The sequence below is a fragment of the Clarias gariepinus genome, chromosome 9, assembly GCF_024256425.1.
Source record: "Clarias gariepinus isolate MV-2021 ecotype Netherlands chromosome 9, CGAR_prim_01v2, whole genome shotgun sequence".
NCBI classification, from domain to species: Eukaryota; Metazoa; Chordata; class Actinopteri; order Siluriformes; family Clariidae; genus Clarias; species Clarias gariepinus.
Window position 1 is genome coordinate 33,854,918 of NC_071108.1, and position 13,975 is coordinate 33,868,892.

Genomic DNA, 13,975 nt, shown 5'->3' on the forward strand with positions numbered 1-13,975 from the left:
GAGGCTACAGTGCTCTCTCTATACACACACACACACACACACACACACACACATATATGTCCCCTTTTTCTTCTGAGAATGTTCTATATGACAGCCAGCGAAGCGACAACCCTTCTGTCCTCTCCTTCCATCCGCTATGCCGTTTATTATGAGACAAACCAAGGAGACCAATTTATTTTTATTGCACAGCATGGTCTGATTTACACTCCTACACCGTGTGTGCACTTGTTCAGCTCCAAAAAAAAAAAAAAAAAAAAGAAAAGCAGACATTAAATCAGTGTGAGATTCTGGAGTCGAGGACAGTCTGATCTCATGCTCCAACACCAAAGGACTTCTTTGGTCCTTTATTTATATGCAGTGTACACTATATGGACAATAGAATTCCGCTAAACCTGTAATGACATTGTACCCTTTACCATCCTCAGATAAGGACTGTTATGTATAATATATAACTATTATGTATAGTACAAATTGCAACAGTAAAGTCCGGGTCTCTATGGAGTCGGTCCCCCATTTGCAGCTACTGTATAACAGTTTCCACCCTTCTTGGAAGGCTGTTCACAAGATTTTGGAGTGTTTCTGTGGAAATTTGTGCCCATTCATTCTGTAGAGGTCAGGCACTAATGTTGGACGAGAAGGCCTTGCTCCCAATCTCCGTTCCAGTTCATCCCAGAGGTGCTCGATGAGGTTGAGATCAGGGCTCTGTGTTCGGGCCGGTCGAGTTCTTCCACACTGAACTCATTAAACCATGTCTTTATAGTCCTTGCTTTGTGCACTGGGGCTCAGTCATGTAGAAATAGAAAAAGACCTTCACCAAACTGTTGGAGCAAAGTTGGAAGCGTAGCATTGTCCAAGATGTTTCGGTATACTGAAAATTTAAGATTGTCCTTCACTGGGGATAAGGGCCCTGGTGGAAACTAGTGATTCGGTAATTAACAGGACTGAACAAATACTTTTGTCCATACAGTGTAGAAAGCGTGAGTCCAAAATCTGCACTCTGACAGTAAAATTCATTTTAATTTACTTTTAGAAGTAAAATTACTTTTAGAAGTAAAAGCCATCATTTTTTGACATGCGTAACCTCCTTGCTTTTCAATACACTTTGTCCATCTGTCCACAAGCTTCCCTCATTAGAAAATGTCTTGCCACGGATGCACCGCTGTCTTCACTTCTTCATCAGAAATCAGTCTTCGTCCTCGTAGGGCTGCTTTCAGGAAAGCGAACCCTTTTCCTGGTTATGTTCCAATACTTCTGGCACTTGAGAATCCCAGAAAACTGTAAGCATTGATGAATTTTCCAGCTGATTGTTGAACTTTTTCTCGGTCGGTGATTGAGGACGTTTCCGTTCCGCACTCCGCCGTTTACTCTCAGGCTCGTAGTGATGAATCCGTGTCTCGTCACCAGTAATGATTCTCTATAAGAAACGTTCACCTTGCTTCGAGTATCGCTCCACGTTTTGTTTGCAGATATCCTTACGCTTCTGTATGTGCTCTTCCGTGAGTGGCTCTTTTACACTTTTGGACGAATTAACACAAATCTGTCATTGTTTTTGGTTTTCCCTTTCTGTCTGAGAGAAAGTAAGTGTCGGGTGAGGGTGTGGGATGTACAGTATACAAAGTACAAAATGTCAGTACAAATCATGGACAGGTTGCTGTAAGAGGAATAGAAAAATAAAATGTCAGAGAAACGATGCGATAGGAAAAGAACTTCAGATTGAGGGAAAGGTGCGTCCACTTCATAACGTCATCCTATAGTTGATTATTTTCTTGTGCCCGCATGACACAGAGTGTTATGGCACTTTATTACAGGTATAAAATCAGTTGTATGCAGTAACAGCCCTCAGGTCATGCTTTCTTGCTCTTTATCGATGCGTTATATGTGAGTGTGCTTATCTGCTTGTGTGTTTTTTTTTTTTTTTTTTACATATCCAGTCTCTGTCACATTTATTATTTTAGATTTGATTAGATTCAACTTTATTGTTATTGTCCAAAGTGCATGTACATGTACAAAGCCATCTGATCAGAAGTGTATAAGGCTACGTACGTTCACATCACCAGCATGAAGTGACTCAAATCAGAATTTTGTTTTTACCCTAATGTGACACAACTATGATTTTTTTTTTCATACGGCTGTCAACAGTCAACACCGTCAGCGTGGGGATTTCATAGCAGTGCTAGCAACAGCGAGGGGTCTGGCTTTCTTTCTTCTTCCGGAACTCAACAAATGCATCCGATTCACTGCTCGCCGTCCTCCAGAGCAAAACCACAAGATTTTTTTTTTCCTGTTTGCTAAAATGCCATCCTTTGTTTGCCGCATGAATATGACATTTGTTTTTTAACCCAGATAACGCGACCAAAGACATATCGATGTGCGTATGCGTGCCGTTTCATATTACAGACGCTTCAACATTAGAGTCTAATAAAAGTCACATGTAATGTAATTTTCAACGTGTACCATCATGACACGCAAATCTGATCTGACCTAAAAAATCTGAATTTACCAAAATGGTTTGTAAAGCATCATATTACAATAAACAACAAATGTAGAAATATTTGGTAATATGGTGGGGCAGTGGCGTAGTGGTTAGCACCGTCGCCTTGCACCTTCAGGGCCCGGGTTCAATTCCCACCTCGGGGTCTGTGTGCATGGAGTTCGCATGTTCTCCCCGTGCTTGGTGAGTTCTGCCCAGGTACTCTGGTTTTCTCCTGCAGTCCAAAAACATGCAGATTAGGTTTATTCCCAAATTAGCCATAGTGTGTAAATGTTGAATGGAGATCCTACCACGATTGTACAATTGGAATAAATACAATGGTCATATTGGGCCTCCACGGTTCCTATTTAAACTACAGAGATTCCTAGATGGATGGATGGATGGATTTGGTAATATACTGTATGTCATACAAGAAAAAAATTGGAATCTATCTCTGGATGTCTGATGGCCTTGGGTTTGCTTCTGGACATCACTTATGCAACAAGTTCTACAACCCTGTTATATAAATTGCTTTACGGTACATTTGTGCCTCAATCAGTATCATGTTCTTTACAGAAGACAGTCCTAAACCTATTGTAAACACGAGCAGTGCATCAACATTAGACTGAACACACAGAGTCACATAATGGAAGGCGGGCATTTTGGGAAAGCGGTATCACTTTTTTTTCTCAGTGGAAGGAGGAATTGCTGCCCAAAAACTGGAAGTGATAAAGTGATGAAGTTCCCCTTTTTAAACACTGTATAAAGAGTTTTATGGTGAGAGAAAGTTCGTATTGTTTGTTCGTAGTGTGTGGGAGAAATCCTTTAGGTTTAGGTTTGTGTGATGTTTAGATGTTTGACTGTGAGAGGACTAAAAGGATCCAAACTTTCTAGTCTTTAAGGGGGAAAAGAACAAATCAGAAGCCCGAATAATCTGTATGAGGAAGGAAAAGATGAAACCTTACATCAGGTCACGGGACTTCACTATGGATGACACATAGTAGCAAAATTAACAAAAATAATCACATCTTACAAGCATTACAGTACTGTGCAAAAGTCTTGACCCCCTCATGTTTTCATATTTTGCTGCCAAAGCGCCAGATATACTGTATGTAATCCGCAGGAATAGTTCTCCTGGCTTCCTAAAGGAGGTTTTTTTGTTTTGTTTTTTGGGGTTTAACGATCTATTAATCATATAAGCATGAAAAAACATCAAATTTAAGGCACGACCCAGTGGGAAACAGGTGCAGATGATGGCAGATGATCAGGGCGGTGATTAGTATACTAAACGCTGAGTATTTGGAACAGACGAGAGGGAAAATGAGGTCGCTGCTGATGATCGTACATAAAAAAAAAAAACTTGTATATTAAGGTACTTTGCAGGTTGATGCAGTAAAACATTTGTTCCCATTTCTTGAAATTTAATTTACATCATTTACCTAATTTCGTTTAATACGGAGAAATGGAGGGTCAAGACTTTTGCACGGTGCTGTACAAGCTCTAGCACAAAACTGCTAAGGTGAACATGTCTTGGAATTGTCTTAACAATTCCTGAAGCCTGTAAAAGGTTTTATAGTCCTTATCAAGAACTGATAATGTGTTGTTTCAACCTCTCCAGTCCTGTTGAGATTTCTTCCTGTGTCGAGGTGAACCCTTGTCATAAGGCATCTCCTCTAAAAAATAATAAATAAACGAAACAAAACAGGGGGCCATGGAGACCAGCGTAGCCCCACGGCCGCAGCCACAGCTGTTGTTCCTAAAGCAGGAGGTCAAAGAACCGAGACAAAAGCCTGAGCTTGTATAAGCCGCCTTTTGTTGGCACCTTCTGGAAACGTTCCAAGCATCACATCCTAACTTTCCCTGGACACTCGGGAAGGATTCGTACTGTATAGAACATGCTTAGATGGGAGAGGTCACAGAAAGACGTCCTGTATACCTGCGAGGTATCAGGCGTTAGCGTGATGTGTTGACAAAAGAACCAGTCCAGTTTTTACACAAAATAATGGCACCTCCGTCATGTTTCAAGTGTATACAGATAAGGAGGCTTGGAAAGAAAGAAAACCTGTTTAATAACCATACACATCTGTCCAGCATAGACATGTTTGATGTCTGGAGGTGCCACGTCCTACTTTCTTTTTTATGCTATCGTTGCTCAGAACTATTCATTTATTTATTTATTGAATTGATTTATTTCACTTTTCCAGATTGTAAGTGGAATCGTGCACTTAGTTTCACACGTTTGATTTTTACAGCACAGTGAGTCTGACCCAGATATGAGCCCAAAGACAGCATGATTCCCGTCTGTAAGGACTAATAATAATAATAATAATATTAATAACAACAAAAGTGCTGCTCACCTTCCCACCTGTGGAAAAACAAACCTTAAAATTTCATAAGAAATCTCTGAACGACAAGCATTTTTTCATCTTTCACCCACAAGCGCATAGAATATTAGTAACCTGAAGGTCATGAGTTGAAATGGTCGAATGTTGACCTTGTTTCACAACCTGAACACTGCTAAAAGTGTGAAATGTCCGTGTGACGTCATTAGGGGGCGAGACGAACTCGTCTGAGGTGAGGTTGTCCAAGCCGTCACCATTTACAGTATAATCTACCAGGAGCAGGTCGTCCTTTTCTTTCCTTGTCTTCTGGTCCTGTCGTATTCCTTAGGTGGCATTGAGACGTGCAACATCTCCATCACCGTCATCAGTCACATCCAATAACAACATTACACCAAGAATGTATCATATTATTCTAAATACATTTTATTTTCTTTTTTATCACAAAATTCGCTGAATCTTTTCAAATCCTTGATACATATAGCATGAGCATTTAATTTAATTTACTTCTCCTGCTACATCTTGTTACTTGTTAATTTCAGCCACATGTTACTTTACCTTCTTTACTTTACACATTACTTTAATTTTTAATTTACTTGTTAATTGGTAATTTCAGCTGTGTTGCTTCATCTTACTTTCCTCATTACTTTATGTCTTATTTTCATTCATGACTTCACATCTTAATTGACTTCACTTTTTACATAATGATTTTATCTACTTGTTACTTTCTATCTTACTTTACTTCTATGTTACTTCTTACTTAAGAACTTCAGCTACTTGTTACTTTTCCTCTTACTTCATCTCCTTCTTCTTACGTTAACATTAAATTTACTTGTTACTTGGTAATTTTAGCTACTTGTTGCTTTAAATCTAACTTTGCTTTTATTTATTTATTACTTTACTAACTACTTTACTTCTTACTTTATTCAACACATTACTTTTTAATTTACTTTAATTTACCTGGTTGTTGCCTCATATTTTACTTTGCTTTACTTCTTTACCTGTTACTAGTAAGGTACGTACTAATTATTTCATCTCATACTTTACATCTTGATACATTACAATTGACTTTATATTTGATTCTTGACAATTTCATTTACTTGTGACTTCTTACTTGTAATATTATGCAGTTGTTGCTTCATATCTTACTTTCCTTGTTACCCTTTACTGTGTCTTACAGAAGCAATTATATCTAATGTAATCTACTGTCTATCTAATACTTATAAAACCATAATATTGATATTTAGCCAGGTCACGGTTATACATTTTTATCTGGTGGTTAAATCATCATGCATGTGATTGCGGTTTGTTGGGCAAATTGTACTTGTTTATACAATGTTTACAATACATGTATAACACTGGCATGATAAGGCACATATGCAGTTATGCATAGTAAAATAAAATAGTTTGTTTTTTTAAATGCAATAAAAGAACCTAAAAGAGGGCATGGCATGAATAACAGAGTTAAATAAATAGCGCCTAACAATGAAATGCTAATCAGTTTTGTTAAATCTAAGTGGTACATTTTCCTGAAGCTCATGACGCAATGTTTCAGGAAGAGACGGTTCAAAGATCAAAGCCTGAATAAAATTAATAAAACACTAAAGATTAAGGGAAACTAATTGTGAATGAACGGCATGCTAACCTGACTTAAATTGTTTCCATGGAAACACACCGGATCATCATAATAATGATCGTCTCGGATAATTGGAGCGAGAGCACTGTGCAATAATTGTAAGTGTTTTCTCTATCATAAAACCTTCAATGAATTGTTACATTCGCACCTGAACTAAATTTACACCGGAACAAAATGACATTAGATGCTAAATACACCTCCTAAAAACTCTCACACCGTCATGTTACCAGCTTTCATTTTTAAATTCCTGTTACTATCACAGAAATCCCTGCACACCGCCTCATTTATACAGACGTGTGTGAGCCGTCAGACGGAAAGCTGTAAGAGGCTTAACGGGGTTCTCCATGACCCCCCTTAGGACCCGGAGGTGTTTATACAGACGATCTCCGCCTGTGTGTGCGTGTGTGTGTGTGTGGGTGTGTGCGGCGGAGCATACAAATGATGTTTTGTTCAGCTGGTGCCCTTTCATGCTGCATCCTATGGCAGGGTGAAGTGCATGATGGGAAATGTGCAGCTGATTGAGAAATAGGAATTCAAAACTGTAATTTACCTCCATTTGCATGTGTGTACTGTATGTGTGTGTATGTGTGTGTGTGTTTTTTTTCTCGCTTATAATTTTATTACAATTTTAAATGTAACATTAAATTTTCAGATCTTTGGTTCCATTATATATAAGTAGGAAATTAGGTAGAATATTTTATACACAGTATTGTATATAATAGGTAATGAACCTAATAAAAAATAAGAAACATTTCAAATATCAAAAATACTTTTTAGCAGATAACATATATTTAAGATAAGATAATATAAGCTAATAATAATAATAATAATAATAATAATTAAAAGGAAAAGAAAATTAATTCATTAAAATGTAAGGTTTTCAACCTTAATAAACGTTTCTTTTTATTTATTGATTATTTATAAGCAGATTTGTTTTTCTATTTTCCACAGTTATTTTAAAAATAAGGCAAATGTTTCTTTAAATAAAGCAAGAAATATATGAGGTGAAATTGAGTAATATAAATAAAAATACATGTTTGGGTAACATGATGATTAAATTATTGATATCGATATTTTGTTAATTTTTTAAAAATTCAAATAACAGATTCCAAAAAACAAAATCTCATTTATATTGAACAAAAAATGTTCAATTATAGAACTGGTTGATTCATATTTATATTTTTAAGTTGCAGATTTAATTATTGTTTATTTAATATATATATATATATATATATATATATATATATATAATTATATATATATATATATATATATATATATATATATATATATATATATATAATTAATAAATTATATGTCTTTTATTTATCAATTATTATTATTATTATTATTATTGTTGTTGTTGTTTTAAAAATATTTATACAAAAAATGTTTCCAAAATAAAATTATCTTTCTCTCTCTCACACACACACAGAGCTGGTGTGTAACTGCAGCACAGAGGGTGTGTTGGATCCGGATGAGTGTGATCGTGACACGGGACAGTGTGTGTGCATGATGGGATACACAGGGCTCCAGTGCGAGGAGTGTAAGGAAGACCACTTCAGCAACGGCACCATCGGCTGTCTCCCCTGCAGCTGCGACACATTTGGCGCCGTTGGTCCGGGATGTGACAGGTGAGAGGCATTCTGGGTAACAATCAATGGTTTGTATAGGGTCAGCAACATTAGGAGGTCGATAGAAGCTTTAGTTCCTAATCTTAGCTTAACAGATACATGTGTGTGTGTGTGTGTGTGTGTGAGTGTGTGTGAGTGTATGTATGTGTGGACTCCGGCTGTAGGCGTGTGTAGGAGTTTGCTTTTGATTCTGCATTGGATTGGATTCAGGGGAACAAATCTATCCTGACGTGTGGGAGGTAAATTCGTCACTTCTGATATTTATACTCACCACAAATCAAAATGAAAAAGTAAAGAAAAAAGCAAGGAAAGAAGAAGAAGAAGAAGAAGAAGTAGAAAAAAACGACTTTAGACTTAGAAAAAAATCTTATAACAAACCTTTTGACTGTCACTCATGAAAGAAATATCTGTGAGGGCAAACTCGCATTAAATGTCTTCTTGATGTTGGTGCCATAAATTTTTTTCAGTACGAAGGGTGCACAAATTTTTGCACCCAACTCTATGTTACTGATGCATTAAAAATGTGTATTTTACAAATCATTACAGTTATCTTTGCAACACCTTCCTATTGGAATTTGCGTATTTAATAGGCTTACTAGCATAGAAACATTGGGTAAATATAAACGGGAAGCTAGATAATAAATAAAAAAATAAGCACTTGGGTATTTCTGTTTGTTGCAGGAATAGCTTAACATAAACATCTTATTTTAACTATATAAAATAAAGTATTAAAATAATCCAATTTAAAGGTAAAATGTTATTTCCATGGCTAAATGCAGCAGATGAGCCGCTTCGGTTAGCAATCAGTGATGACACTGCAAAATATGTAGCTAGCTAGGATATGACTAGCGTTTAACTAGTAAAAGAATTATGCTTAGTTACTTAAGTAGATTTTTTTAAATTTCTGTTTAGCTACTTTTAAAACTAGCTGGCATGATAGCTAAACAACGGTAATGTAGATTACATATTAGTTAGATAGTAGTGATTGCTACTGCAGTTCTTTTTAGCTAGCTAAGTGATTGAGCTAGGATTTAGCTAGTGAAACAGTGTATCTAACATTTATTTTAATAGATATGAATTCATTAACCTTGCTAGCTAGCTGTATTAACACTGTGACAGAGTTGAGATGCTTCAGTTACCGAAAATTTGTACTAAAATATATCTAGCTAGCTAGGTAGCGTTTAGCTAGGGTTTTAATATATTTAATGTTTATTTAAATATATTATTGCTTATATAACTTATTTCAACAAAATTTTAGTTAACGCATCTAAGTCAAGTGTTGATATTTGTGTCCATATAAAAAGCTAAATAAAGCTAAATAAATAGCCTCACACAGGTATTAGCTAGTTACATTAAGCTACAAAGAGTGGCTTTTTGTGTTCACTTTTCCTAGCATAAATTCATAAACTTCTTTACAGCAGATCTAACAGCTAGCTAACAGCAGATCTGTATTAGCTTATTAGCGCTATATGCTAAAGGAACAAATAGCTGATTAGCTGTTTGCAAGAAGGATACAAACATTCAGCCTCTAAGTTATCTTATGAGCAGTAAACTACAGCACGCTATTAATACTATGCTAATGTTGTTAAGCTATTAGTGACACGGCAGCAGAAAATGAAAATGAATTAGCCGGTTAACGTTATGCTAAATTATATTATTTCTGCATAAATAAATGAATAAGAAGCTAAAGGGGGAGAGAGAGAAATAAACACTTCCTGTTTTCGAGCTAGAGAGGAGGATTATGGGATTGAGACAGTGGGAGAGAAATCGGACACGTGCCCACACACACACACACACACACAGAGCTCTAGTCGTTGTGTAACACTGACCTACTTACGTAGTATGCAGCTGAATGCCTTTGGCTCTTTAAAATGTTATTACTGCCACACACACACACACACACACACTAAGGTCATGTCATGAGCTTTGGTTAAAAGCTTATCTACTGTATATTTTTTTGGATTGGTTCTGGATTCTGATTGGTCGGAAGGTGTTGATTTATTTTTTATACCAACATCAGTGCAGCCGCCAATCACAGGTTTATATTAATGTTCTGGATACAATATGTTATTTTTTATGTATCATGTTTTTCATATTATCTTTTCAACAGTGAGTCAAAGTCTCTTTGTTCGTTTGTGTGTGTGACTGTGTGTGTGTGACTGTGTGTGTGTGTGTGTGTGTGTGATCAATATGTCCGTCTGTGCGGCGTGTGAGATGGAAAAGTACAGCGGCTGAATAATGCACACACTCGCGTCTTTAACCCTCGGCTCACACTGCGCTGTTGATTAGCGTTAATCAATTATTGATTCAGTCAGACGCCACTACAGAGTTTTTATTTCATCAGTTACTAACACAATCCCGTCCGGTTGTGTTTCTCAATCAGAGCTCGACATCATCTTTCACTGAAACCGAGCGTTTTCATTGGCCGGACAGTAGAGATGAGGAAAGATCGATTCAGTTATGAATTGCGATTCTTTTTGTGATGATAAATCGATTTTAAAATGATAAATACATGTATAATAGAGACGCACCGGTCGATCAGACAGACTTTGAGCTTGAGCTGCCAGGACCGTAGTTCATTAGTGAATTCTTTCTAAAAGGGACAGGAATGAGACGTGTGTGTGTGTGTGTGTGTGTGTGTCTTGTTCCTCTACTACAAAGCAACACGGATGTCTGTGTTTACACCAAACACTGCATGAAGGACGTGTTTCATCTGGAAAGAGAAAGAGCGAGACACACATGTGCGCACAGACACACACACACACACACACACATAGAAAGAGAGACAGAGACAAATACCCTGTGTGAAGTATAATGTCGGTTTGGGGGGTTAGTGAGGGACAAATCGATCATTATCTCACACTGATAATCGAATCTGTGTGTGTGTGTGTGTGTGTGTGTGTGTGTAAATGGAGAAAAGCCTCCCACACCATTCATAACTCAAGACTGATGACTAATCAGGTTTTTATAAAGTAGACAGAGGGAGAGGGAGTGTGTGTGTGTGTGTGTGTGTGTGTCACAGAGCTATACACTGTCTGCCTGTAGCTGTTTGTCTCTCCCTGCCTGCCTCTGTGTGTCACTCTCTGTCTGTTTCTATTTGTTTAACCCTCTGTCTCTTCCACTCTGTTTTTATGTCTGTTTCTCACCCACTCTCTGTCTGTCTGTCTGTCTGTCTGTCTGTCTGTCTGCCCGACCTCTTGTCTGTCTCTTACCCACTCTCTGTCTGTCTGTCTGTCCGACTTCCTGTCTGTCTCTCACCCACTCTCTGTCTGTCTGTCTGTCCGACTTCCTGTCTGTCTCTCACCCACTCTCTGTCTGTCTGTCTGTCCGACTTCCTGTCTGTCTGTCACCCACTCTCTGTCTGTCCATCCCTCACCATTCTGGCTGTCTGTGTACGTGTCTCTTTCTCTCTCTCAGTCTATCTGTCTTTGTGTCCCTCTACCTATCTTGTTGTCTCTCCCACAATCTGTCTTTTTCTCTCTTTGTTGGTGTATGTCTTTTTGTTTGTCTTTTATTCACTCTGTCTTTCTATTTGCCTCTGTCTCTCTCTCTCCTCTGTCTGTCTCTGTCTATGAATGTGTCTCTCTATCTGTCTCACTGTCTGTCTTCTGTTTGTCTGTGTGAGTTCTTTTCCTTTCTGTCTCTCTCTTACTCCTACGCCTGTTTCTTCCTCTCTCTCTCTTTTTCTTTTCCTCTCTCTCTCTCTCTCTCTCTCTCTGATGGGACAGGTCGTATGTCACACCTCTCTCTCATTCCGCAGGATGCTGCATGCTCTTGAGTCGTCACCATGGCAACCTGGCTATCGGTCGGCTCACATTCACATATACATACATGCGCCCACACACACACACACACACACACACACACAGACTGCAAATGTACCCACTAATCCCCAGGAGGTGTTTCCTCTTTATGTCTCTCTCACACTAGCAGCTCAGCACAGCTGGAAACATCATCATGTGTGTGTGTGAGAGAGAGACAGACAGAGAGAGGGAGAGCATATATGAGTGTGTGTGTGTGTGTGTGTGATGCATATTTTATAAGCCAGCCAATAATTTAAAGAGAAAGCATTCAGAAGAAACACCGCCCTCCTCCCTGCAGTCTGCCTTTCCTTCTTATTCCTCCATTTTTATCATCCTTCCATCCAAACTGTTCATCCTTTCTTCCCCATTCCTCCATCCACACACACCCTTCTTTATTCCTCATTACTCATCACACATTTCCTGCTTTTTCATCTGTGCTTTTTCTTTTTTGCTTTTTATCGCTCTTTTTTATTCTCACAATCTCTCCATTCATACATTTCATTCTTTTTCTCTTCCCTTCATTTTTCATACCCTTACACCCTTTCATACCTTTTCATCTTTTTCATTCCTGCATCCATAGTTTCCATTTTTTTCTTATCCCTAAATCATTTTCATTCCATCATCCTTACTTCCCTTCTTTCTTTCTCATCCCTTTACATCTTACCTCTACCTTCCATTCTTTCTTCTGCATTACTGTCTCCTCAATTCCTTCATCCATATCTCTCAATTCATCCTCACATCCTTTTATTTAATTCTTCTTTATCTCTTTATCCTCTTTATCTGTTCATTATTCTCATTCTTCACCTGCTTCTTTCTTTCTTTTCTTCTTTCTCACCCTACATTATTTTCACCCCTCCATACATTCTCTTCTTTCTTTCTCATCCTCTCACTCACTCATCTTCTATACCTCTTTATCCTGTATTCAGGGTCGCAGGGGCCTGGAGCCTATCCCAGGAGACTTAGGGCACGAGGTGGGGTACACCCTGGTCAGGGTGCCAATCCATCACAGAGCACACACACACACACACACACTACGGACAATTTGGGAACGCCAATTAGCCTAACCTGCATATCTTTGGACTGTGGGAGGAAACCGGAGTACGAGGAGGAAACCCTCCAAGCACAGGGAGAACATGCAAACTCCATGCACACGGAGACGGGAATCGAGGAAAAAAAGATCCTCATCTTCCTTCTATCCATACATCTTTTTTCTTTCTTTCCTTCTTTCTCTCTCTTTCTCTTTCATCCTTTCATCTTTTTTCCTACTCTTTCTTCTGCATTTCTTAATTCTCACCTGGTTATCTTACTTATTTTTTTTTCTTTCCCCTTTTACCATATCTCTCTCATTTTATCCCTCCATCCTTTTCATCTTTTTTATCGCTTTTTGTATCTTTCTTTCATCCTCTTCATCCCTCTATCCTTTCCTCTGGGACTGAATCGTCAGCTCAGATTTATTGAGATAAGTCCAACATTTGGAGATTTAAGAAAAAATTGTGTTTTGTTCTTTAAAAGGAGAAAGAAGGATTGCTGAACTGAAATAAAGTTTTTTTTTTTGCGATGTCACAACGTTAATCAAAAAGGCCAAAATATTAGGTCAGATCTGTCAGTCAGTGTTCTTATCTGTATTTAGCTGTATATTCTTAAAATATTGTTGCATTTTTTATCTTAAAAAAAAAAAAGTATGAAAAGAGAGTAATGTGTGTTTGTGCGTGTGTGTGTGTGTGTGTGTGTGTGTGTGCACGTGTCTGTGTGTGTGCGTACGTGTACGGTTCCAGATGTGAGTCATGCTTTTTCCCAGTCACTCGTCTGGAGCTGGCTGAATTAAAAATGAGAGACATAGACAGCTTTGTTGTTTGGTGTGTGTGTGTCAGTGTGGGTTAGCTGTCTGGAGCAAGGCTGATTTAAACACAGACACACGCACGTACGCAGACACACAGAATCACAAAGGGATTTTATCTGAGGCTGTTAAAAACCTTACACTCTCAGAGGCTCTGAAATAAGAACTATGGAGATGTGAATGGAGAAAGATAAAGATATAGGGATGACGAGGATGGGAAGATAAAGAGGATGGATGGATGGATGGATGGATGGAT

The 13,975-nt window shown here is 38.0% G+C and overlaps 1 protein-coding gene across 1 annotated transcript in view; it reads left to right on the plus strand.

Moving 5' to 3' along the window:
- The window catches only part of si:ch211-158d24.2 (multiple epidermal growth factor-like domains protein 9), a 44,242-nt gene that overhangs the window by 1,355 nt on the left and 28,912 nt on the right, over nt 1-13,975 (plus strand). The window contains exon 2 of the mRNA XM_053503162.1: nt 7,881-8,079. Within this exon, the coding sequence (XP_053359137.1) occupies nt 7,881-8,079 (199 nt within the window). The remainder of the gene's footprint in view (nt 1-7,880; nt 8,080-13,975) is intronic.